The sequence below is a fragment of the Mesoplodon densirostris genome, chromosome 11 (genome assembly GCF_025265405.1).
Source record: "Mesoplodon densirostris isolate mMesDen1 chromosome 11, mMesDen1 primary haplotype, whole genome shotgun sequence".
In the NCBI taxonomy this organism is placed as follows: domain Eukaryota; kingdom Metazoa; phylum Chordata; class Mammalia; order Artiodactyla; family Ziphiidae; genus Mesoplodon; species Mesoplodon densirostris.
In genome coordinates, this window is record NC_082671.1 from 4,691,649 (window position 1) to 4,717,453 (window position 25,805).

Here is a 25,805-nt window from a genome sequence, read left to right on the forward strand (position 1 = left end):
AGGGTCCCCTTGAAGGCCGCTCCCATCCCCACCTGGCCTTGTGCCCCACCCTCCTCTGCCCTCCCAATCAGATGCCCGGAGCTAGCTGGCTCCCATGTTTACCCAGAGGCAATCGATCACGCTGGCACAGCTATGAGCACACAGCTGGCCCAGGGAAGACCATGCAGTTACCTGGCCACACCTGCCCTTTGACCTCCTGTTACCCCCACAGCCTTTGATCCCTTCTGGCCTGGAGGCCGGAGACTGGGCGGGCGACACTCACTGGACACCGAGCAGCTGGGCAGAAGGGCCAGTGGGGACGGCAGCTGACTGTAAAGATCAGAAGAGACTTGGAATAGGAGTCCCCGAGCTTGGGTTTCAATCCCGATCTAGTCCTGAATGGTCTCAGGCAAGTCACTTCATCTGTCAAGGCCTGGATTTTTCCATCTGCAAAATGGGCAAACGAAGAACAAACTGCTCCCTGTTTGTTCTCAGAGCTGTGAGAGCAAAGTGTAGCTTTAGGTGCACATATCATCAAGAATTTGGGAAGAAAATCAATAGTCTGACACTATTCAACAGTATGCCAGCAATAATGAAAGGTTAGGATGGAGAGAGTGGGGGTGACGGGCATCCTTGGGGCTGTCCAGCTCATTCCTTCTTGTCCCCGCAGGCCACGCCTCTCCTGCCATCCTGCCCACTCCCATCTGTGGCCTCCCAGCCCATCCATGGCTGCAGACGACAGAAAAGTGGCAGTTCCCAAGGATGGGCCTTCTGTGGTCTCCTGGGTCCCTGAGGAGGGAGAGAAGTTGGACCAGGAAGGCAAGGACCAGGTGAAGGATCGGGACCAGTGGAGCAACAAGATGGAGTTCGTGCTGTCCGTGGCCGGGGAGATCATCGGGCTGGGCAACGTCTGGAGGTTTCCTTACCTCTGCTACAAAAACGGGGGAGGTGAGTTCACTTTGAGGTGGGGAGAGCAGTTCCCCCCTGGGCACCTCCTGCCTGGGCAGTGGAGGGAGGCTGGCAGGGAGCTTGACTCCAGCATCCCCCACCCCGCTGCGAAATGGGGATGTTTCCTCACAGTGAGCTCCTCTTGTCCCTGGCCGCACACAGACCACGGTCCATGGTTGAAGGATTCAGTCCCTCACTCACCTCGCACTCTGGGCCACCCTTGCCAGGCACCGTGCTAGATACAAAGCACAACACACTCCGGGTTACACTACAGCAAAGAGCAGCAGACCACAGACAAATACGTCCACTGTGGTCTGTCACATGGTGGGGAGCGGACGGGCCAGAAGCAGAGAGGGGAGGAGGGGCGGGGAGGGGCGCGAGATGGGAAGCGAGGGGACCAGGAAAGGGTCCGTCCAGGAGGTGGCCTTTGAGCCCAGACTTGAAGGAGGTGAAGGAGCCAGTCTCAAGGATGCAGTTCAAGTGAAGAACATTCCAAACGCAGGGGACGGCAAGGGGGGAATGAGAGGTGGGAGAGGAACCGGAGGTCAGGCTCGGCCCCTCTGGGCCCTGCTCTGAGTGACATGGGAGCCACTGAGGAATGTTGATCAAAGAAATGACATTATCTTGTCTATGATTTTTTTTTTTAACTAAAGAAACAATTTTATATTTTTCAGCACTGGTAGTAAAAATGAGCATGGGCACAGTGGGGAGGGATCAGAGTCAGCTTTGTAAGTGTACAATTAAGTGGTTTTACTATGTTCACAGACTTGTGCAACCATTACCACGACTGATTCTAGAAATTTTCCATTACCCCCCAGAGAAGCCCTGTACCTGTTAGAAGCCACCCCCGAGCCCTCCCCCCACCAGCCCTTGGCAACCACTCATCTGCTTCCTGTGGCTGTGGATTTACCTATTTGGAATATTTCACATAAAGGGAATAATTCATTTAGATGAGTTTATTTGTGACTGGCCAGATTCATTTTTGCCTTTTGAAAATAACTGTATTCCTCTTGTGGAAATGATATATGTGAATATTAGAAACATTCCAGAAAGGTAAAAAAGAAGGAACATTCCTGTTTAAAAATAACCACTGTTTAGAAAATCCTTCTAAACACAGTTTCTATTTAATTTGACAAATATTTAGTGAACATCTACCACGTGTCTTGCTCTCTATTTTATTTATTTTTTACTTTTTTTTTTTTTTTTTTTTTTTTTTTGCGGTACACGGGCCTCTCACTGTGTGGCCTCTCCCGTTGCGGAGCACAGGCTCCGGACGCGCAGGCTCAGCGGCCATGGCTCACGGGCCCAGCCGCTCCGTGGCATGTGGGATCTTCCCGGACCGGGACACGAACCTGTGTCCCCTGCATCGGCAGGCGGACTCTCAACCACTGCGCCACCAGGGAAGCCCTATTTTATTTATTTTTTAAAAAATTTATTTATGTATTTTATTTTCGGCTGCGTTGGGTCTTTGTTTCCGTGCATGGGCTTTCTCTAGTTGTGGTGAGTGGGGGCTATTCTTCGTTGCGGTGCACGGGCTTCTCATTGCGGTGGCTTCTCTTGTTGTGGAGCACGGGCTCTAGGCGCGCAGGCTTCAGTAGTTGCAGCACGTGGGCTCAGTAGTTGTGGCTCACGGGCCCTAGAGCATAGGCTCAGTAGTTGTGGTGCATGGGCTTAGTTGCTCCACAGCATGTGGGATCTTCCCGGACCAGGGCTCGAACCCGTGTCCTCTGCGTTGGCAGGCGGATTCTTAACCACTGCGCCACCAGGGAAGCCCCTTTTATTCATTTATTTGATGTGGACCGTTTTTTAAAAGTCTTTATTGAATTTGTTACAATATTGCTTCTTTTATTTTATGTTTTGGTTTTTTGGCCACAAGACATGTGGGATCTTAGTTCCCCGACCAGGGATCGAACCTGCACCCCCTGCACTGGAAGGCAAAGTCTTAACCACTGACCACCAGGGAAGTCCCTTGCTCTCTGTTTTAAAACTTGTAGTTCTTACTGCAAATTGCCTAAACCGATGACTCCAAAGAAATAGAAATGGGACTTCCGGGGCAGGCCAGGGCTGGGGTGAGAACTAACACTGGAGGATGTGGTGGCATATTCTTGCCCCGGCCGCAGTGTCACAGACATAGAGGTGGCTACGACCAGAGATGATCTTGTCAGAGCCCTTGTTCCACAGAGGAGGACAGGGGCCCAGAGACCTCAGCCACTTGCCTGGGACCACGGAGCTGTTTGGCAGCAGCAGGCCTGGGAAGACTCACCAGTCCTTCTTTGCTCTCATGTGTTGCTATTGGGAGGGCAGATGGTACAAGAGTTTGGGAGGGCAATTTGGTCAAAGACCTTAAAAATGTTCATCCCTGGGACTTCCCTGGAGGTCCAGTGGTTAGGACTCTGCGGCGCTTCCACTGCCATGGGCCCGGGTTCCATCCCTGGTCGGGGAACTAAGATCCCACATGCCTCGTGGCATGGCCAAAAAAAAAAAGTTTATTCTGAAAAGGTGGAAACAACCCAAACGTCCATCAGTGGATGAATGGATAAACAAAATGTGACCTATACTGACACTGGATCGTTATTTAGCCTTGGAAAGGAAGGAAATTCTGATACATGCTGCAACATGGATGAAACTTGAAGACATTATGCTAAATAAGTCAGTCACGAAAGAATAAATACTGTAGGATTCCCCTTCCATGAGGTGCCTAGAATGATCAAGTTTGTAGAGACAGAAAGAGGAAGGGTGGGTGCCGGGGCTGGGGGAGGGGGATGGGGAGTGAGTGTTGAAAGGAGACAGTTTCAGTTTGGGAGGATGAGAAAACTGTAGAGACGGATGGTGGTGATGGTTGCACAACAGTGTGAATGAACTGAATGCTGCTGAGCTGTACACTTAAAAATGGTTAAAATAGTAAAAGTTATGTTATGTACATTTTACGACAGAAAAAGCAAAAAAAAAAAAAAAAAAAGGTCCATTTCTCTTGCCCTCTGACTCAGCAGTTCCTCTGCTGGAAGTTTAAACTAAGGAGCAGGGAAGACAAGTGCACGAGAATGTGGGCAACGGTCCTCACCGCAGCAGGAGGAGGACCAGAAAGGCCAGCGGGGCTCTGACCAAAGAAACTCTGCGTAAGACGGAGCCACACAGCCATTAAAGTGGCGACGCAGATATGGATTGATTGATGGGAAAAGAGGTCCATGATATACGTTTTTTAAATGGTTATCAAGTCATGCATAGTAGGTTCTCATTTTTGCAAAGAAGGAAATACATATGTATGTGTTTGTCAGAAAGTTGGAAGGATATACAATGCTTTTTCCTTTCCTTCCCTTTGTACTTTCTGTTTTTCTACAGAGTAACATGCGTTGCTTGAGAGGCATTATCACATTGCGATTAAGAGCCCAGACTCAGGGTCAGACCACCTGGGTTTGTGCCTTGGTTTCCTCATCTGTAAAATGGAGATGACACCAGTACCTATGGCCTGGGAGGCTGCTTTGTGAGGGTTTTGCTGTTAGTGAAGTATTTAGAAGAGGGCCTCACACACAGAAGCACCAAGGGCCAAGTGTTATGACTGGGCGATGAACGGTAATCTGTGTTCACCCAGGTACATGCTTCCCAGGTGACGGAGGTGGGCACCCTGGGCTGTAATTTGCTGGGGGTCTTTAGGTCTGCCCTCTGGCTAGCCTCTCACGAGGCTGCTGAAACCACGTCCCCCCTGAGAATTTCCCCTAGCAGAGGAGTGGCCTTTTCTGGGGGGGGCCCAGTTCAGACCAGAGCCTGAGGGAGGGGAAATACCCTCTGAAAATGATTACAGGGCAAATCATTTTCCCAAGGTGTTTTTGTTTGTTTTTCTCGAAAACGTAACAAACTTGATGATTTAATAAGCATATCAAATGATACAGAACACGTTTTCGGTTCCAAAAAGAATAAATGGACTAGATTTGTGAAGCACACTGAGAAAATAAATAGGGCATATGTTAGGATCTCCATCTACATTATCATTCATTTCCCTTCGAAGGTCTCTCCTGTGCCGGGTGGGGCGCGGTCTGGAAACCTTCCGCAGGGCCCTGCTCACAGACAGGAGGCAGCTGCTGTCTTGGGCCCCGGGGGGCTGCGGAGGGCGGCTGCGGGGTTGGCTGCCGGCTCAGCCCCCTCCCCCTCCTCGGCAGGAGCCTTCTTCTTCCCCTACTTCATCTTCTTCTTCACCTGCGGCATCCCAGTGTTCTTCCTGGAGGTGGCGCTGGGCCAGTACACCAGCCAGGGCAGCATCACAGCCTGGAGGAAGATCTGCCCCCTCCTCCAGGGTGAGTGCCCCCCCGCCCGGCCAGCGCCCTCCCCGCTCCCTTCATCCACCCGGTGCTGAGGGCCGCAGAGGAGCTAGGACGTGTCATCAGGCTTCCTGGGGCCCGAAGCTTCCAGGAAGGACGATACAACATTATAACTAGGCACAACGTTAGGTGCAGAGTCTTGGGAGGGGTCCTTGCCGGTGAGGAACCCTGAAGCTGAGTCTTCACAGCTTCGTGGGAAACGTGCTCCCGAGCGCGTGGCCTGGACCCAGACACGCCTCCGCAGGGTATAATCGTGGTGACGATGGTGATGATGTGCCAGGGCTCACGTCAGCACGTCACGTGCATTTGCGGCCTCACCTAAGCCTCCGGTAGTGTCTGCATTACCCTCATAAGATGAGAAAATGAGGTCATTCACTAACCCAGGTGTCCGTGGGTTTGTGCTGTGTCCTGTGTTAGGGACTAAGCTGGTCCCAGCCCCTGCCCTCCCTCTGGGGATCTGTTGGCACTGATGTGAGCAGTGGGGATGTCCTTTTCCACCCTCTGTTCAGTTGATGGGGCCCTGGCGGCCAGTGGGAAACCCAGGGGCCTCCTGGTCCCTGAGCGGTTCCTCGCATGGTTGCGGGGGAGGGAGGACTCCGCCTCGGACGCCAGTCCCTAAGGGGCCGGGCCCAGGACAGGCCTGTCTGGGGGCCGCCAAGCCTCCGCTGGACGGCGTGGACGTGGTGGAACCACGCTGGCTCCTGAGCAGATGGGGAGCCTGACCAGGGGCTGGGCGGCGGGGCACGGCTAGTCTGGTGCTGATCCCTCTTGGGGCATCAGATGGTTTTGTGGGGTCCTTGGGGGTCCATGTGGGGTCCATGTGGTGATTTGGGGGCTCCCTGTGGGATCAGAATGGGGACCCTCTGGGGTCTCTGGGATGATTTTCTCGGATCCTTGGGGTCCGTGTGGGTTGTGTGTGGTCCATGTGGAGTCTGTCCTCTGCTTGCTCCCTGGGGTCCACAGCCCCACCGAGGCTGCCCGGGTCCTTGCCTGATGCCCACACACGCGTGGGTTCCCTCCACCCCCCAGAGGCTCGGACGCCTAGTGAGACCCAAACTCAGGAACCTCCTGCCTCTGGCCTCGTGCCTCTGTTCCTCCTGTCCCTTGCGACTTCACAAGTGATGCATGATTGTCACAGAAAAACTAGAAAAACCAGAAAAAGAAAAGAACTTTTAAAAGTGAACTGAAATCGATCACCCAGAGAACCACTTGTTAACTTTTGGATGATGCTCCTTCCAGAGATTCTCTCATGAAAAAAAAATATATATGTTCAGATATATATCATAAAACTGGGAGAATGCCTAGGGTGGTGTTCTGTGACCTGCTTTTCTTACTTAGAAAAATAAGGAGTAAAGGGCCTCTCAGGCCCGTGAATGAGCCCTGCGGTGTCTCTGTGGCCCCTGTCCTTCCAGCAGGGTGGGCGGCTCCCAGGCTGACGCTGGTCTCTGGGACCCTCTTGTTACTCCCCCCCCACAAGGCATTGGCCTGGCGTCTGTGGTCATCGAGGCCTATCTGAACGTCTACTACATCATAATCCTCTCCTGGGCCCTCTTCTACCTGTTCAGCTCCTTTACCTCCGAGCTGCCCTGGACTTCCTGCACCCACTCCTGGAACACAGGTACGTGTCGTGTCGGCCCTGGGACGGGGCAGCTGGGGCCGGGCGAACAGTGATGGAGCTCCCGGCAGAACAGCCCCCAAGCCGAGCTGGGCGGGCACAGGTGGCCACTCTGCTGGCCGAGCCCATGTGGGACCTCCAACCAGCCGCCAGGACAGCCGACAACCCGGTGGGATGGTGGGTGACAGGCGGCTGCCAGGCGCTAACACCCCCCAACGTCCCCCCACCGAGCCAGTGTTCACCGCGGGCCTACTGTGTGCCAGACCCTCACGACCCGGCGGTGGGCCCAGGTGATTCAGCCTAGCCCGCACCAGGGACAGTCAAGCGCTGGGAACAGACAAGCAGACAGAGCAGTGGCAGGTTTCGACGGGTGGCCACAGAAGGATGGGAAGGGGCCTGCGTGGGGACCACTCCCGGCGGGGCCGTCCCGCGAGCCCATCCCCCCATCACTGGGGAGTGAGGTCCACACGTGGGCATGGGGGCCTGGCCTGAGGTCTGGACAGGGTCAGAGGTGGCTGGCAGCGTGGCCAGAGGAGCAGCCAGATTCACCAGGACGAGAGCAGTGTGAGGCACACAGGGACGGGGGCTGGTCACATGAGCCACCCGAGCAGGAACTCCTGATGCTGGAAAGCGGGGGCTCCAGAGGAAGCTCTCGGGACTGGGAATGCGAGGCCAGAGGGGGGCGGACAGGGTGTGAGGGCGCCTCTGCCCGCCTGGCCTGCTGCTGACGCCCCTCTTGTCCCCTTCAGAGCACTGCATGGACTTCCTGAACCGCTCGGCAGCTGGCACAGCGGCCCCGCCCGTGAACTTCACCTCCCCCATCATGGAATTCTGGGAGTAGGTGCCCGGCCTGGAGGCCGCCTCCCGGGGGCCCCAGGCAGAGGGAATTTGGATGTCTGGGGCCCGGGATTGGGGGTGCAGGTGTACACCTCTCTGTGCGTGCGTTCCAGCACTCACGTCATTAGGAGATGAGGGACCCTCCACACCTACCGTCCACACCCTCACGCTCGCCCCGCATCCACCTGTGTCCACCTGGACTCACACGCGCGTCCACGTGACTTGCATCACCCATGTGCCTTCTTATCGTCACCCACCCGCACCCACACACCCACCTGCATGTAGACAGCCACGGCCGACGGCCAGCGCGAGCTGGGAAGAGTCTGCGCCAGCTCCATGTGCCCTGAGGTCCCGGTGGTGGCTTGAAATTGGCCAAAGTGGGAGTATTTACACCACAGGAACTGGCAAATTTCTACACTCACGCCTGCACCCTCCACACGAGCACTTGCACCCCAGCGTCCACACGTGTCCACCCTTGCACTTATACAAGTCTACCCGCCCTCACACTTACCTTGGCCCACACGTACTCACCGACACTCTCCCCGGGGCGCCCTCCCGGCATCCACACCGTGCTCATGCCCACCGACCCCGGTGCACATGTGTTCCCATCACCCCGGTCACTCTTCACATGCTGACGCACATCCAGCCCCTCTGTCTGCTTCCCGAGCACCTGCCCATCAACTGCCCGTACGGGTCTCTGCTCCCCACGGGCTCGAGCTCGCTCAGATGCTTACTGCCCTCACTCTCTCTCTACCTCTCCGACAACAGAGAAAGCTGGATGAGTTAGACAGATACCTATGGGATTATGTGATTTGGTCGTCTAACGGCCAGGGGCTTAGAGACCACAGGTGGGAACGTGCTGGCCATGGGGCAGGGGAGGGGTGGGGGCAGGGAGGCGTGGACTCTGAGACCCATGGGGTCAGCTCTGAGGATCAGGACACCTGATGACGGAGGCCACTGTCCCCTCGGCCTCACCTGGTTATGTGTCTCCCCGTCCGCAGGAGACGTGTTCTGGGCATCAGCTCCGGCATCCACGACCTGGGGGCCCTGCGCTGGGAGCTGGCCCTCTGCCTCCTGCTTGCCTGGGTCGTCTGCTACTTCTGCATCTGGAAGGGGGTCAAGTCCACGGGCAAGGTGAGGGGTTCTGGCTCCGGGACTGCTCTCTGTGGCCCCCAGGGTCCACGGGGACACACGTGGCATCCCTCTGGAGACCTGAAAGGGAAAGCAGTGAAAGGGAGAGGCCTGCTGAGAACAGCGGACATCGCAGGAAGGCAGGGTTTAGCTCAACACAAGGGAAGGCTTTCTTTTTGGGTATGACTTTGAAAGGCCTGTTTACGTAAGTGACATGCAGAGCAAGATAAGAACCATGAAAGTCCCGGTGTCAGAGCTGAGCCACCAGCGGGCTGGAGGGGTGTCTGCTCATCCCTGTCAGCATTTTGCTGGTTGGCTTCTAGCTCCCTTTATATGTGTGTGTGTGTGTGTGTGTGTGTTGTGTGAATATTGCACAATCAGGATCACACACTCGTACGACGTGCTTGTCTCATTTAACAACACACCAAGACCACGTCTAGGATGAAGTGGCAAACAAAACAGTCTTTGAGGTGGTGGGTTTCCAACCTCTGAAGGAGCTCAAGCTGAGGATGGACAAAGTGGCCTGTTGTGTGTACAGAGTTCACACTGGAGCATCGTTTCCAACCCAGGGAGTCTGACACCGATGCTCCACGCTTGTTACAGCCGGGAACAGACAGGGTCCCACCTTCTCTGATTAACCCCCTCCCAAAGCAGCCTCCCTCTTCCACGGATTGTTATAATAATGATAACATAAAAATAGTAATAACGACACGCACAGTGCCGCCCTCTCGGGGAAGGGGCAAGTGGAGCCCCCCTGTGTGTCTCCCGTCCCCCAGAGCTCAGGCCACTCCTGCTCCCCCAACCTTAAGCCTGGAAAAGTTCAGTCTAAATTTCCCCACTGATCACTGTACAAATCTGCTCACCTTCCTCCTGGGCGGGGGAGTCCCACCCTTTCCAGGGGGCAAGGGGCGGGCGAACAGCCAGGATAAGGGATTAAGAGGGACCAGAATCTGGATTCAAAAAGAGTTCTTGAGGGCTTCCCTGGTGGCGCAGTGGTTGAGAGTCCGCCTGCCGATGCAGGGGACACGGGTTCGTGCCCCGGCCCGGGAGGATCCCACATGCCACGGAGTGGCTGGGCCCGTGAGCCATGGCGGTTGAGCCTGCGCGTCTGGAGCCTGTGCTCCACAGCGGGAGAGGCCACAACAGTGAGAGGCCCGTGTACCACCAAAAAAAAAAAAAAAAAAAAGAGTTCTTGAAATGTTTTGGGTGAAAACTCATACCCCTCCCTGTCCTTCCTCCTCCTGTCCCTTTGCTCTGCTGATGTGTGTCTCATCCTCTGCTGGGGAGCCCCAGATACCCCAGAATGTGTAAAGGAAAGAGTGGGAAGTTTCCTGTGCTCACCCCTCCTCCGAGGCGGCTCGTGCTGCCTGGGGAAGGGTGACCTTGGTCTTCTCCCCTCCAGGTTGTCTACTTCACAGCCACGTTCCCCTACCTGATGCTGGTCATCCTACTGATCCGAGGCATCACCCTGCCCGGAGCCTACGAGGGCATCATCTACTATCTAAAACCAGATTTGCTTCGGCTCAAGGACCCCCAGGTAGGAACCTCACTGGGGACCGTTTCCCAGGCATCTCCTGCCCCAAACCAGATCTGGACTTTTGAAAACCTTTGATTGCTTTTCGCTGTTTAGAGGCAATATGTGCCCACTGGAGGAAAAAGTAGATAATATAGAAGAAAATAATGAAAAAGGAACTAGAAACCTCTCGTAACCCCACCACTCAGCTATAACCTCTGTTAGCATTTTAGTATATTTCCTTCCAATTTTTTTTTCTAGCTGGTGTGTGTGTGTGTGTTTTCACATAGTTGAGATAATTATACGTGGAGATACATATATTTTCACTTATAGTGTAAGCATCTTCCTTGTTATTAAATCCATTTGTAAATGTCATTTTATCATTTGCATAATGTTTCCTCCGTCCCCCATCCATCCGCTCACTCATCCAGCCAGGATGTACTGTGGTCCCAGAAGTCCAGGTACCTCTCTAGAGCTGGTGTGGGCAGCGGGCGGACAGACCCAGCCATATGACCTCTGCGCATCCACACCTGGGGCAGGTGTCGGCTTTTACTCAGTTCTTCCCCATTCCTGCGCATTTAGGTCATGTATTTTTTTTTTTATGATTGTACAGACAGCTGCAATGAACACCTTGTGTTTAAATCTTTGACCACATCTCTGATTATTTCCTGACAGTAGTCAGACGTAGAAGTGAGATTACTAAGTCAGGGAGTACGCACCTTTCAAGGCTCTTGACATGTGCTATGGACTTTGACCGCCCATGTTGGTGGGTACCCTTCCTTCTGCAGGCCCATGAGAGATTCAAGTAGAATTTATTTTAACCTTTGACAGGTCAAAGTAGTAGCATGTTGCCATTTTAATTTTTTTTTTTACTAGTGTGTGGTTGGACATTTTCCCCATCTGGACTTGTCTGAGCACATTCTTTGCCCCTCCCCTCCCACTCCCCCCCGTGGAGTCCTGGTGTCTTCTCTCTATATTTGAAGGCCGTGGCCTCCGCCCACCATGGCCGCCTGGGGGCACGTGCAGGTTGAGGGCGGCCAGGGCCTCAGTTCCGCCCTGCAGACAGGCCTCTCCTCTGGTTCACTGTCTGTGGTGAACCAACTAGAAGTTACAGTCACGCGCACCTACGTGGTGCCTGCTGCGTGCCCAGGGGAAGAGGAGGATGCGTTAGTGGGCGTGGGCTGTACTGTGGGCGCTGCGGGGACGGAGGGGCCGCTGGTTGTGGAGGTGCGGGGCGGTCACTGCTCCAGGCCCTGGCGGGCTCCCCCCATCCTCCCACCGCTGCCTCGGGGTCTCCTGCAGGTGTGGATGGACGCGGGCACCCAGATCTTCTTCTCTTTCGCCATCTGCCAGGGGTGCCTGACGGCCCTGGGCAGCTACAACAAGTACCACAACAACTGCTACAGGTGAGCGGGGCGCAGGGTCCTGGGAGGGGGCCTTCCTCCTTTGTGAGCAGGGGCCCGAAGCTGTGCAAAACCGACACTGTGGGCCCCTTTCCAGACCTGGTCTTTCTCCCTCCCTTTCTTCTCTTCACCTTCTGGTACCTGGTCTTGGGCTCCTTCCCCCCACGTCCTTTCTCTTCTTTACCGTCACCGTCTTTGGATGTCCCCACATGATGGGTTTCTTTCTCCCTTTTCCTTCCCATTTTCTGCAGGGACAGCATCGCCCTCTGCTTCCTAAACAGCGCCACCAGCTTCGTGGCCGGGTTTGTGGTCTTCTCCATCCTGGGCTTCATGTCCCAGGAGCAGGGGGTGCCCATCTCTGAGGTGGCCGAGTCAGGTGGGTGCTGCTTTGCTGCCTGGGGCCGGGGAGAAGGAGGGGCAGGGGACAGGAGGGCAGGGGTCCCAGAAGCTGGGTACTGTAGGAACCTTTCAGCATCAGGCGGCCGTGCTGGACACGGAGCAGAACCCCAAAACCAGGGGAGGGAGGAGGGAGGCACGAGTGGAAAGTACGTTCCCCAGAGCAGTGGACGAGTCAGCCGGCCCTCGGGAACCAGCGCGCGCGCGCACGCACGCAGGCGCGCACGCACGCAGGCGCACACACGCGCGCGAACCCAGGGGCGGGCCCCTGACGGCGTGTGTGCCCGGCAGGCCCCGGTCTGGCCTTCATCGCCTTCCCCAAGGCTGTGAGCATGATGCCCCTGTCCCAGCTGTGGTCCTGCCTCTTCTTCATCATGCTCATCTTCCTCGGGCTGGACAGCCAGGTTCGCGCCCGCCCCCGCCCTGCGACCCCCTTACCAGCTTCTGCGTCCGCCGCCATAACCTCCCCGACCTCGCTGTCCCCCGACCCGACTTCCCAGCCCTGGCCCCGGCCTCCGGGGCCTGTCCTTGAGGCTGGTCGGGGGACGCCCGGCCTCCTCTTCCGGGAGGGGCCACCTGCTTTGCTCCCCCAGGCCCGACCCTTGCGCAGATGCGGACGCGCCCTCCCAAACCTTGGGGCCGCCCAGCCCCGCCCAGCCAGCCCTCGCGGCCAGGACCTTCCGTGGTGGAGACATGGCTGAGGCAGGGTTGGCCTCACCCCAGTTCCGGGCCCCCTGCGCTCTGTGGGCCAGCGTGGGGTTGGGGAGTGAGGAGGCAGCGGCCCCTCTTACCAGCCCCCTCCGGCCCACAGTTTGTCTGTGTGGAGTGCCTGGTGACAGCCTCCGTGGACATGTTCCCCAGGCAGCTCCGGAAGAGCGGGCGGCGGGAGCTCCTGATCCTCGCCGTCGCGGTCCTGTGCTACCTGATCGGGCTCTTCCTGGTCACCGAGGTGAGTGGCGGGGGCGGCCTGCAGGCTGGCGACCCCCTGACACTCTCAGAGCCACATTCCCCTCGCCCGCCCAGCCCTTCGCTGCGAGGTTGGAGGGACCACATGGCGGAACCTTCTTGTGTTGGTTCCCTCTCCTTTGGTTTCAGGTGACAGAAACCAAACAAGCTGGCTTAAGCAGGAAGGTGAAGTTTTTTGGTTAGGAAACAGAAAAGTCTAGAGATGCTTCGGTTTCAGGCACGGTTGGATCCAGCAGCTCCAATGACATCATCAGGGATGCTCCCCTCTATCTCCTGGCTCCCCTTTCCTCTGGTGATGTCATTCTTGGGCAGACTTCCCTCCTGGGATGTTACAGACAGCGCTGGGCAGCTTCAGGGTTCCCTTGTACCACCACCAACCCCGGGGGGATAGGGCCCTTTCCCTGAGAATTGGCCATTGCTCTTCCTTAGGCCTGGAGCAGGGAGGGGCGCACACTCAGAGTGAGGTGGCCGCAACTCGGCAACTTCCGGAAGGTGGGATGCTGGACAGACAGCACAGTGTACGTGCACCACAGTCCCCGGGGGTCCTCACAGATGTCAGAGATGTTGTCAAATGAGGGCCGGGAGGCTGGGAGTCAGGGACAGGCGGGGCCAACTCTTTTTAGCTGCCAGGGATGAGTTCCCTGGACCGGGCAGGGTGGCATCCCAGATGGGCTTCTGTCATCTCGTGTGGGCTGGGGCGTGTCCCCTGCCCCCCGGCCGAGGTCTCACTCTGACCCCTGCCCCACAGGGTGGGATGTACATCTTCCAGCTGTTTGATTATTACGCCTGCAGTGGCACGTGCCTGCTGTTCCTTTCCGTGTTTGAAGTGATCTGCATCGGCTGGGTGTATGGTAAGTGGGTGCGTGGGGGAGGCTTGGGGCCACGCGAAGGGCAGGATCTGCCCTGGGTGAGGACGGGCCCGCCGGTCTCTGCAGGTCTTTGTGCTGCTGTCCTGGTCCTTTTTACTTGAGAGGTTTAGCCGTTGCTGGGAACCCAGGTGTTTCTCATTACGGCAGTGGAGCTGGGCTAATGACAACGGAGTTCTTTGAATAGTGAGAATAATTATAAATAACTGTGCACAGCTTTCTGGATGCAGAGGCTGTTGGAGGCCTTCTCCCATGGGAATCCTAGTCAAAAGGGACCTCCGGGGCCACTTAGTCTGATCCTTCAGAGATTCCCACGTGCGCTTTCAAAGTCATCTCCCAGGCTTTGCTTGAACACTTCCACGGACAGGAAGCTCATCCCTGCGTTTTTGACGTAGCCTTTTCTGTTGTCGTGGTCGTGCATTTCTTTCTGATACTTTGGTGAATTCTGGCTTCCACTGACTCCCACCAACAGCCCCGCCCCCTCGGCACTGAGAAGTCAGCCGGTGCTGCTGACCACGTGGTGTCCAGGCTGTTATCGTGCCTGATGAAGGCGGCGGCCTGGGGTGAGGTTAGGGGAGGAGCCTTTATGTTCCGAGCACTGCACGGCTGAGTGCCGACTGCTGTCTCGTACCACAGCCCTTTACGGGGGAAACCGAGGCTCAGAGAGGTTGGGTCCCTTGCCTAAGCTCACACAGCAGGCAAGTGGAGGCGCCGTCATCATGCGCAGGTCCCTCTGGCTCCACTGCACCAGTTGGGGGAACGGATTGCCAGTGTGCCAAGGCTCAGGGCAGAGAGGGTGCGTGGGTGCCACGCAGCAGGGCCTCAGGACGAGCCGCGAACAGGAAGGGTTCATCTCGCTACCCTAGGCTTTCCTCGTTGGCGTCCCTCCCTCCCCACGCATCTCCGACCTTTTCGCTCTGATTTCCCCACTGCTTTTCTCTCTTTTTTTTTTTTTTACATCTTTATTGGAGTCTAATTGCTTTACAGTGGTGTGTTAGTTTCTGCTGTATAACAAAGTGAATCAGTTATACATATACATATGTTCCCATATCTTCCCTCTTGCGTCTCCCTCCCTCCCACCCTCCCTATCCCACCCCTCCAGGCGGTCACAAAGCACCGAGCTGATCTCCCTGTGCTCTGCGGCTGCTTGCCACTAGCTATATTTCAACACTTGTTCTCCGAGAGGATCTGACAAACTCGATCACAGCGAGGTGTAAACGGCTGATAATATGTTACACCTACAGCAGCGGTATCTGCTTTTCACCTGGGGGGGGAGTTAAGAAGCCAAAGGGACGACTGTCTAGCAGTGGCATTTCGAAGTGTTCCTTTTGTGGTGGTGAAGGGGTGGCTAGTCAGTGGCTCTTTACTTCTTAGAAGGTGGAGCAAACGTGGAAACCTAAGGAGGTTAAACCAAGGGCAAGAGGCAGCGTTTCCATGGCCACAGCCCAGGCCCCTTCTGTGCTTCACTGGGAGCACAGAGGGGCCCCCTGGAGTCTGGGGTGCAGGTGCCGCCCCCGCCCCGCAGGGCTCAGCGCTGGGCTCGAGCGTCAGCTCCCTTGGTGTTTTGCTATTTTTACTTGAAGCCGAGTTCACCTCTGCGACGCAGTAAGCACGTGTGTAGCCGCTGAGCCCCGTTTTGGCTCACAGCCTCCTCTGTGTTAGGACTCGGGTCTTCATCCGTAGACCTGAGAGCAGAGAGACACTGGGAGGTTACGGGCTGTCTGTTGGTGGCGGCCTCCCCCGCTCCAGCGTCACTCACGGGTCCAGATCCCGTTTCCCCCCCACGGTGCGGGGAGGAGGACGAACCCACCCGCCGTCCCCTTCCTGTCCTCACACTCTCCCCCCACCCGCCTGGTCAGGGGCTGACCGTTTCTATGACAACGTGGAGGACATGATTGGCTACCGGCCGTGGCCCCTGGTGAAGATCTCCTGGCTCTTCCTGACCCCGGGCCTTTGCCTGGTATGTGCCCTCCAGCACCACCACCCCCATCTCCTCCTGCCTCTAGCCGTCTGGGGAGGTGAGGAGCACAGGCGGAGTTCCGGGGCTCCTTCCTGCCTGCGCAGTTACCTGCAGGGGCTGCTCCGTGCCCTCTTATGTGCTGGTTCCCCTCCCCCCTTTTCTCGGCCATCTCTTTGCTTTACCAGCACTACCATCTGGTCTAGTTCCTGCTCCATCCCTTCCTCCCCGGCACCTCCGTCCGTCTGTCTGCCTGCGTGATTTCCCAACTGTTGGTCTCCCCTCCCTGCCTTCTGAGCCCACGGTCTGTGATGGCCTCTGCTCTCCATCTCTAGAGGCCCCACTGTGTTGATATTTAACTATGCTCCGTCCCAAGGAGAGGGTTTCACGGGCTCCCTCCCACATCTGCGTCGGCCCCTCCCGCTGTCTTTCTAGGCCACTTTCCTCTTCTCCTTGAGCAAGTACACACCTCTCAGATACAACAACATCTACGTGTACCCGGCCTGGGGATACTCCATCGGCTGGCTCCTGGCTGGCTCCTCCATGAGCTGCGTCCCAGTCTTCATCTTCGTCGCCCTCCTGAAGACCCAGGGTTCCTTCAGGAAGGTAGGGGCTGGGGAAGTGTCACATCAAAGGAGCGCACCGAAGGGGCTGGACTCTGGGCAGGACACCACGGCCAGGCCAGCTCTGGGTGCGGGGCTGCCCTTTGGTCTAAGGGAATCTTAAGGAGAGGGTCTTTGAAGAAGGGCTTCCTTTTCAGAAATGTTCAAGAGTCCTAGAGTCCTAGACCTCCAGAATCTGACCTCCAGCAGATCCTCTGGGCAGGCTGACCAAGGGCAGCTGTCAAAGGGTTAAGGGGGAAAGTAAGTCACAAGCAAGAGCACAAGGTGCCAGACGCAGGGGGTTGCAGACCACAGGTTCCTGCTCATGGAAACTGGCGACCAGCCGTCACGGTTCATCCACACAGGCTCCCAGCGTCTCTCTTCCTCTCAACCCTGCCTGCGAACCATATGCAAAAGGCTCCCTGTTTAGGGTTCGGGACTTGTCTTCCTGGAAAGGATAGAGCCAGTGTCCCACAAAGACATTACATTTGTGGAAATCTATCTCGCCCACAAGTCACAGAAAACCCAACGTGCAATAAGCAAACGGGCTTAGTTTCTTCTCACTTACCAAGAAGACCAGAGACAGGGGCTCCTGGCATTAGGTTCAGCTGCTTAAAGAGGCCATTAGGGACCAGACGCTTCCTCTATTCCTGGACTTCCATCCTGGTCATGTTGCCTCTTCATCATCATGCTTATCATCGCATGGTCACAAGAAGGTTGCCATGATTCCAGTCATCACGTCTGCATTCAAAGCCAGAAGGAGATGGCACCGATAACAGTAGTAATCGTAGGACTGCTACTAGGAAGAACAATAACAGACGCTTCCTGAGCATCTGATAATAGCAGTAAGAATAGTAACCACAAGAACAAACTAGACACTCGCTGATCACTTACCCCTGTGCCAGGCACTGTTCTCTGAGGTGTGAGCTGTCATCTTACAGACGAGGCACAGTGTGGTTCAGTGGGTCGCCTACGACCACACAGGCGTCAGTAACAGCGCCAGGACGGGAGCCAGGCGGTTCCCACGCTCAGTCACGTGGTATTGCCTCTTCTCGCTCCTCGAGCTCTGTGCCCTTTCGCTCACTCACGCTGAGCTGTGTGCTGAGCCCTGGGGACACAGGCACGAGGACACGTCTTTGCCTCTCTTGCCACCAGCACCACTGACTCCCCTTCTCCCCACAGCGCCTGCGGCAGCTCGTCACCCCTGACCCCAGCCTGCCACAGCCCAAGCAACACCTGTGTCTGGATGGTGGCAGTGGCCGGGACTGCGGGCCCTCCCCAACGAAGGCGGGTCTCATGGCTGGGGAGAAGGAGACGCACTTGTAGGATGTGGCCAGAAACCAGGTGGCTACTGAGCCAGGAAGCTGGGTCAGGGCCCCCGTGCCCCCCGGTGGACAGCCTTCACCTCTTCCCCCTCCCGCAGCCCTGCCGAGAAGCTCTGTGATGTCCGTGGGCAGCCCCTCCCTGTGGGCTAGAGACGGTGCCGCCGGAGCCTGCCGTGCCTGTTGGAACACCCTGTCTTATCTGTGAAGGAGGTGGTCTTTCCGGAGCCCACCGTCTGGTTAGAACAACTGCAGTGTGCTACAGCGGACCACCCACTGTAGGGAGGCTTCCTCTTAGCACTTAGGACCCCTGTGCTTGGGGAGGGTAGCGCCCATGGAGATGCACGCCATGTTGCATGTGACAACTGAACACCCCACGCTGGGTCCTGACGCGCCACTGGAGGCCTCCCTCACCTGGCTTAGTGTCCTGGAGCCCGCGGGAAGGAACCAGAGAAACGGCCGCCATTGTCTTGCCTTTTCCCGGAGGCGGTGTCTCAAGGTGTCCCCAGCTCCAGCCCTAGTTCCACGCCCGCCTTGCAGTGGTGTCCTCAACGCACAGAGCATTGGGGTGGCAGGGGCTCAGGATGGCTCCCGCACTTAGCAAATAGGCATGACCACGGGCCTGCACCCAGGACAGACATGGCTAGTCGGTCACAGGTTCTTCCCCAGCTGACGCCTTCTGAAGACAGTGCACCTGGCAGCTCCGTTTGCCATCCTGCCTTTGTCCCGACCCCGACTTCATGGATGAGGAAACTGAGGAACCCAAGGGACAAAATGACTTTTCGAGTTCTTGAGGCTCCTCGGGGCCAGAGACACGACTAAAGCCGGGTGTCCTGCTCTCAGGCCGGTGACCCTCCCACTGCCCCCTCCTGCCTTGTTAACAAGCACCCATGGATCGCCTGCGGTGTGTGCCAGCCTTCTTTCTGTTCGTTGTGGTTCTTGGGGTGGGAGGGAGAGAGTCCCCTCTGGGGGCGGGATGTGAGCAGCCTGCCCAGATTGGCAGCCCTACCCTGGCAGCTCCTCCACGAGCCCGTACCCCTCGGACCAGATTTTCTCCCTGGACTTTGGTCTTCTTCCCACTTTCTTTTTTTTTTTTTTGTGGTACGCGGGCCTCTCACTGTTGTGGCCTCTCCCGTTGCGGAGCACAGGCTCCGGACGCACGGGCTCAGCGGCCATGGCTCACGGGCCCAGCCGCTCCGCGGCATATGGGATCCTCCCAAACCGGGGCACGAACCCGTATCCCCTGCATCGGCAGGCAGACTCTCAACCACTGCGCCACCAGGGAGGCCCTTCTTCCCACTTTCTACTTCCCCTCCCCCAGGGTTTGCCTGGGCATCTGGTAGAGCCACCCCGACTCCCACGGAGAGAGGTGTGGGGTGCTTCTCTCCCCAGGCCCCTGCCAAACCGTGCCAGAGCCTTCCCTGGCTGGGGAAGGCTTCCTGGAGGAGGCTCTGTGGTCTTGTGTTCCAACGGCAAGGGGTGGGGGGTAGGCCACTTCTGGACAGTGTCCTGGGGAGAACCTGGGGTCTGGAAGAAGGGCCACCGCCTGCGGTGATGCGAAGGTAGGAAAAGTCACTGCCTGGTGACGAGGAAAAGTCTGGTCCAGCCAGGGTGAGCTCCAGCCTGACAGCCCCAGGCATCCTCAGATCGTCCGCCATCCTTCGCCCAGATCTGCGAGGGCTTCTCAGCTTGTGAGAACAGGGACGCTGGCACCCTGGGCACAAGCAGATGTCCAGACCCCTGGGTTCAGGATGTTCCCTTCTGCCTCCTTCTGGACTGCTCGCGCACTGGTACTCACTTTTTTAAAAAATTTATTATTTATTTATTTGTTCGTTTTTGGCTGCGTTGGGACTTCATGGCTGCACGTGGGCTTTCTCCAGTTGTGGCGAGCAGGGGCTACTCTTCGTTGCGGTGCGCGGGCTTCTCACTGCAGTGGCTTCTCTTGTTGCGGAGCACGGGCTCTAGGCGTATGGGCTGCAGTAATTGTGGTGCGTGGGCTCAGTCGTTGTGGCTCGCAGGCTCTAGAGCGCAGGCTCAGTAGTTGTGGCACACGGGCTTAGCTGCTCCACAGCATGTGGGATCTTCCCAGACCAGGGCTCGAACCCGTGTCCCCTGCATTGGCAGGCGGATTCTTAACCACCAGGCCACCAGGGAAGTCCCTGGTACTCACTTTTATTGGCGAATCAGTGGGTAAAGAAGGAGGTCCAGCAGAAGGGGATGGAGAGGAAGTCTGCACCAGCCAGATTGCCCTCATTTACCGAACTGAGGACCTGAGTGGGGCAGGCATGGTGCCCTCTGCTGCTGCCTGGTGGCTGAAGGGAGCAATGCCACCTCCCCAGCCCTGCCTCCCACCTCCTGAGCACCCTCCACCCCCTGCCCTCGCTGGACAGATGGACAGACTGAGCGTTTCCCCCTCCGCGTGCAAGCTGTCGCCCTCCGGAAATGAAAGCTTCCTACACCCCCTCCCCATGGCCCCGGCAGGTGTGCCCAAGAGAGTCAGCTGCCTTTGGGGCAGCCCAGCTGCCAGGGATGCGGGGTGAGGGCCAGCAGGCTTCTTGGCCACCAGCCACCTGCCCCGAGTGCTCCGTGCCGAGCAGCTGGAGCACCACATCGTCTGCTACAGGCAGTTGGGCAGCTCTGTGCGTGGGTGGCGCACAGGCTCTCTCCAGCTCGCTGGGCCCCGGGCCTCACGTCTCTGTCTCTGCAGACTGTTCACAGGCCCCCCTGTAATTCACCTGCTCTCTCAGTGGCCCTGATCCCTGGCTTTACACTCACAGCCTCTCTGTTCTGGCATGGGGACTGCTGAAGGCCTGTGTCTGTAACATCCCTCCCTCTGACTGCTTTCCTGTCCTGGCACCCAGTACAGCCTCTGTGACCCGTAAGTCCAAAGGCATCAGGATGGGTGGGTGTGGGCTGGAGGAAACAGAGCACGGGAAGGGGCTTCAGGCCACTGCACAGCTCATGGGAACCCGCTCGTATCAGGTGCACGGCATGGGCAGGGAGCAACTGTTTCAACTCTTTAAAGTGCCCAGAACACTGATTCAAGGGTGTGAGGGTGTGTGTCTGTGTGTGTCTGTGTTTGTGTGTGTGTGCGCATGTACACGCTCGTGTGCATACGGAGCAAGTGCTGGTTATAACTTCGGGTGTTGTCATCTCATCTCTGGCACTGAGTTTTTTTTTTTTTTTTTTTTTTTTTTTTTTTTTGCGGTATGCGGGCCTCTCACTGTTGTGGCCTCTCCCGTTGCGGAGCACAGGCTCCGGATGCGCAGGCCCAGCGGCCATGGCTCACGGGCCCAGCCGCTCCGCGGCATATGGGATCCTCCCAGACCGGGGCACGAACCCGTATCCCCTGCATCGGCAGGCGGACTCTCAACCACTGCGCCACCAGGGAGGCCCTGGCACTGAGTTTTAAACTGATGGCCTGAGCGGGCAGCTATGATTTGTTTGGCCAGTCTGGCATTTAAAAAAAAAAATCTAAAGTAAAAGCCTTAGGCCCTCTCCATTTAGCCACAGGCTCCACCACTCCCTGTTACCCTCATCCGACCTTCTCATACATTCATAACCTGTGCCCTAGTGGAAGAACCCAGAAACCTTGCTTGAGCAGAAGCGGGAAGCACAGGCCAGTGGTCTCCGGAGCCCTGGTGCCTCGGAAGGGGGTAGTTGTCAGACAGCCACCAACCCCAGCTTGTTCACGTGTGGACTCCCATTCAGTAGACCCTTTCATGCTGTTTATTAATCCCGGGTCAATCCCCCTCCCACCAGGCCCTTCCCTTTCCCAAAGAAGGGTGCTGGCCAAGTTTATTTACAAGCTAGGTCTAAAGTATCAGGCCACAGAGCCCCCCGACACACACCTGCGCCATGGCAGAGTGGATGCCAAAGCCCAGAAGAACTCGGCTGGACTTTCTGCAGATTGGGGTCACCTCTGTCTCCGACCCCATCAGTCCATCCAGATGTGCTCAGTAATCATTCTCCTTCTCCCTTATCTTAGGCAGGCGCATTCTTACCTGACAGGCGCTCCTCCTCTCTGTGTCCCCGCTTTCTTGGCACCTGGAGCTCCTCCTGGGAATCCGCCGCCACCCGCATCTTCCCCAGGCTGGGCTTCCTGCCGAGCTGGCTCTCCAGGGCCACCGGTGGTGTCCCCTGTGCTCAAGTCGGTCCTCCCGTAGGTCCGCCTTGCCGAGGCTGAGCCTTGGTGCTGGCCTGGGCTTGGGCTCTCCCCTCCTGTCTCAGCTGAGAGCCCCTCCCTCTGTCCAGGTGCAGGTTGCGCTGTGCAGGAGTGAGGAGTGGGCTCAGGTGTGCTCGGCCCCCCGCACCCCCTGCCCCGGGCTGGGAGAGCTCTGGGAACTGAGGAGGACCTTGAGCTCTGCTGAGACTGGGGCCCCTAGCCCTTCGTAAGTGCACTCTGCACTTGCAAGGTTGCGGTGTGTGTGTGTGAGGCCGGAAGGGCACCTGACCAGGGCAAATTGCTCCCCTACCCAGCCTGCCATCGCCCTCTCACAGCTCTTCCCACCCACTCCACACAGAGCGCCACGAGAGAGGAATGGCCTGGGCTCCCCCTCCAGCTCCCCAAACCACCCTCCAGGTCCAGGCCACCTGCGGCAGACCCTTAACTTCTGGTCGGGGTCTCATGCTGCTCCGCCCCACTGGGGGCAGAAACATCAGCTGTGCCCTCCCGCTCCGTCCCTGTGCTGCCCAGGGATGCAGGCTCTTGGGCCTCAGGTCAGAACCTCCCCTCCCCCCAGTCAGAGAAGGAGAATGCAGGCTGTTCAGCCTGTGAGCGTTGTAGGGCCTCAGCTGCCGAGGTGAGGGAACTGGGCTTGGGAATGGGATTGGGGGCAGGAGAAAGGAACAGGATCATGTCTCGGGGGGTGGGGGGAGGCGGCGGGACACAGACTAGGAGGCCTGGAGGAGAGAGGTGTGGGGAAATATAATCGCAGAATCCCAGGGCTAGAGCTCAGCTCCCTGGAAAGGCCTCATCCTCCAGTGGCCAGGGGCGCAGAAGGAGTTCCCTGGGTAATGTTGCAGCCCTTCCACCTGCTGTGCCCTCAGGCCTGGTAGCCAGCCTCCAAGACGGCCCGGTGACCCTCATGTCCCAGCACCCACACCCAGTCCACAGGGATGTGGATGGACTGCAGGTCGGTGACTTCTGCAGTGGGTCTAGAAGCCACTGAGGCATCCACCTTGATCTCTCCAATCACTCACCCTGGGAAAAGCCAGTCGCCATGCTGTGTGGACACTCAAGCTTCCCAACAGAGAGGCCCCTATGGAGCCACCCCCAAGAATCCTCCAGGGAGTGAGCCACATGGAAGTGGATCCCGCAGCCCCAGTGAGCCCGCCGATGACTATGGGCCTGGCCGACATCGGCTGTGACCTCATGAGGGGACCCTGAGCTGGAAACGCCCTGCCAGCTGGGTCCTGAATTCCTGACCCAAGTGAGAGAGAGTGAACTGTATTGTTGTTTTAGCCACTGAGTTTTGGAGTAACTTGTTAAGCAGCATCTATAGCTGATACAGCCCCCCGGCTTCCCCGGCTACGTGAAGCACCCTCTTTGAGGGTCTGGGTAGGGGCGGCCCTGCTGCTGTTCTTCCTGCCTGAGCCCTTTGTCTTCCTCTACAACCTCACCACTCCTGACCCGCACAGAGCCCTCCCTGACCCTGGCCTTGCCCTCGTCTGTCTGCTCTGCGCCCAGTGAGGGCCTGCTTCCCTCAGCCTCACGTGCCCACTCCCTGACGACCCAGCGTGCCTGGCTTCCCTGCAGGGTTAGCTGCTCAGGGAAGTGACAAGGGCTGATTGGACCCGACAGGGGTGAAAAGCTTGTTAATCACCCATCAGGAAGACAGTGCGGCTGAGGCCGGCTGGTGCCCGGGCCCTGGGGCCCTGCATTCTAGTACTTTCTGCTTCCAGTCGGACCACCAGCCAGCACAGCCAGGTCACTCGCTCTTGTGGTCTGAAGGGCCCTACTGTCATGCAAGGGGTCCAGGAGGTGAGCACAGAATTGCCAGGTGATGCCACAGAGAGGGAGGGGAGCCCTCGAGGGCAGGGGTCCCTGTGCAGGGTCAGTGCCCAACCCCACTGCTGTAGCAAGAATCCAGCCGAACTCCTGATGCAGCCGCATTCTGAGGCTTTGCTGCCCACACCATCTCACCGAAAGGGCCTGGCCCTGAGGCCAGAACTCCCACGATCCACGGTCACCAGCAGTGGACAAGCCCCTCCCAGCAAGACATAGACTCCCAGCTGCAGGCGTAAGTGCAGGTGGCCGGTCCAGCCTCAGCAGTGCATTTGGATCTGGGTCTGTTGTCCTGAGGAGGGTCCAGGAGGAGGGTGGGGACAGGGACAGAGGGTGGCCAGAGAGGCCAGTGGGACAGGAGGAAGGGCCCCTCACCAGCTGCTGGCTTTTCCTCTGAACTAATTCTAATTTTCCCCCTCTTGATTCTGTAGGGTTTTTTATGTAGATAATCAGACTGTCAGGAAATACGGATACTTTATTTCTCCGATCCTCACTGCTTTCATTTTTTTTCTTGTCTTCCTTCACTTGGTAACTAGAAGTGGCGGTAGCAGGCGTCCTTGCCTCTTTCCCAGTTTGAAAGGAATTCTAACGTTTCACCACTAAGTAGGATCGTTGTTGTAGATTTTTGATAGGTACGATTTATTTGGCTATGAAGTTTTCTTCCAAGGTTGCTGTTTTTTAAAAACATCAAGAATAAGTGTTGATTTTTAGCGATTGCTTTTCCTACGTCTATTGAGAGGATCATACCGTTTTTATCCTTTAGTCTTTAATGTGGTGAATGATATTGATGGATTTTTAAAACATTTAGCCATCTTTTAATTCCTGGGACAAACCTTAATTTGGTCATTGTGTATGGTACTTTTGTAATTCAATGCTAGATTCAGTTAATTTATTTTTCAGAATTTTGCATTTATGCTCACAAGCAAGAGTGGCCGAGAGTTTTCCTTTCTCATATTGTCTTTGTCTGGTTTAGTTTTTGTTTTTAAGGTTATACTAGACTCATTAAAAGGCATTTGGGAATTTTCTTTCTTTTTCTCTTCTCTGAAAGAGTTAACAAGAGATCAGAACTGTCTGTTCCTTGAATGTATAGTAGAATTTTATAAAATCATCTGTCCTGGGGCTTCCCTAATGGCGCAGTGGTTAAGAATCCACCTGCCAATGCAGGGGATACGGGTTCAAGCCCTGGTCCAGGAAGATCCCACATGCTGCAGAGCAACTAAGCGTGTGCGCCACGACTACTGAGCCAGCGCTCTAGAGCACACAAGCCACAACTGCTGAGCCCGAGTGCCACAACTACTGAGCCCGTGAGCCACAACTACTGAAGCCTGTGCGCCTAGAGCCCGTGCTCCGCAACAAGAGAAGCCACCGCAATGAGAAACCCACGCACCGCAACGAAGAGAAGCCCCCCACTTGCCACAACTAGAGAAAGTCCATGCACAGCAACAAAGACCCAACACAGCCAAAAGTAAATAAATAAATTAATTAATTAAAAAAACTCATCTGGCCTGGTGCTGCTTTTTAGGGAGGATGGTAAATAGATTTTAAACTACGTATTCAAATTTCTTTAAGGGTTATCCATCTCCGGTGTTCTACTTGTTCCTAAACGAGTTTGGGTAAGATATTTTCAGGAATAATGTTCATTCTGTGGAGGTTTTCAAACTCACTGTCATAGGTTTATAGTTTATTTGTAGTATTGTCTCTACTCATAAGAAAATCTCTGCGGGACAACAGTCCCACTTCTTCACCCTCAAGTCTTTTCTCTGGGCCGACTCTCATGATCATCTTACCAGAGGTTTTTCAATTTTATTAGTCATGCCCTAGAACTAAATTTTGGCTTTGTTAAGCCTTTTTATCATATATGTATTTCCTGTTTCATCATTTCTGCTCTTTATTATTTCCTTCCTTCCTTTTGCTTACTTTGCGATTATCCTGTTGTCCTTTTTGTAACTT

At 56.3% G+C, this 25,805-nt stretch overlaps 1 protein-coding gene across 1 annotated transcript; it reads left to right on the top strand.

Moving 5' to 3' along the window:
- The first annotated feature begins 704 nt into the window (after positions 1–704).
- SLC6A12 (solute carrier family 6 member 12) lies at positions 705–17,852 on the top strand. Its single transcript, XM_060111968.1, has 14 exons — positions 705–927; positions 5,082–5,216; positions 6,718–6,858; positions 7,605–7,692; positions 8,694–8,826; positions 10,226–10,360; positions 11,639–11,742; positions 11,991–12,115; positions 12,427–12,539; positions 12,947–13,084; positions 13,850–13,952; positions 15,827–15,927; positions 16,360–16,530; positions 17,709–17,852. The coding sequence occupies exons 1-14, from the start codon at positions 705–707 to the stop codon at positions 17,850–17,852; spliced, it is 1,854 nt and encodes a 617-aa protein (XP_059967951.1).
- Positions 17,853–25,805: the final 7,953 nt, after the last annotated feature.

Bases quoted from the DNA above. Each gene is read 5' to 3' on its own strand.
- SLC6A12 (XM_060111968.1), top strand. From the start codon at position 705: ATGGCTGCAGACGACAGAAAAGTGGCAGTTCCCAAGGATGGGCCTTCT. The intron at 13,085-13,849 runs GTGAGTGGCGGG...CCTGCCCCACAG, and splicing joins GGCTCTTCCTGGTCACCGAG to GGTGGGATGTACATCTTCCA. The intron at 15,928-16,359 runs GTATGTGCCCTC...CTGTCTTTCTAG, and splicing joins TGACCCCGGGCCTTTGCCTG to GCCACTTTCCTCTTCTCCTT.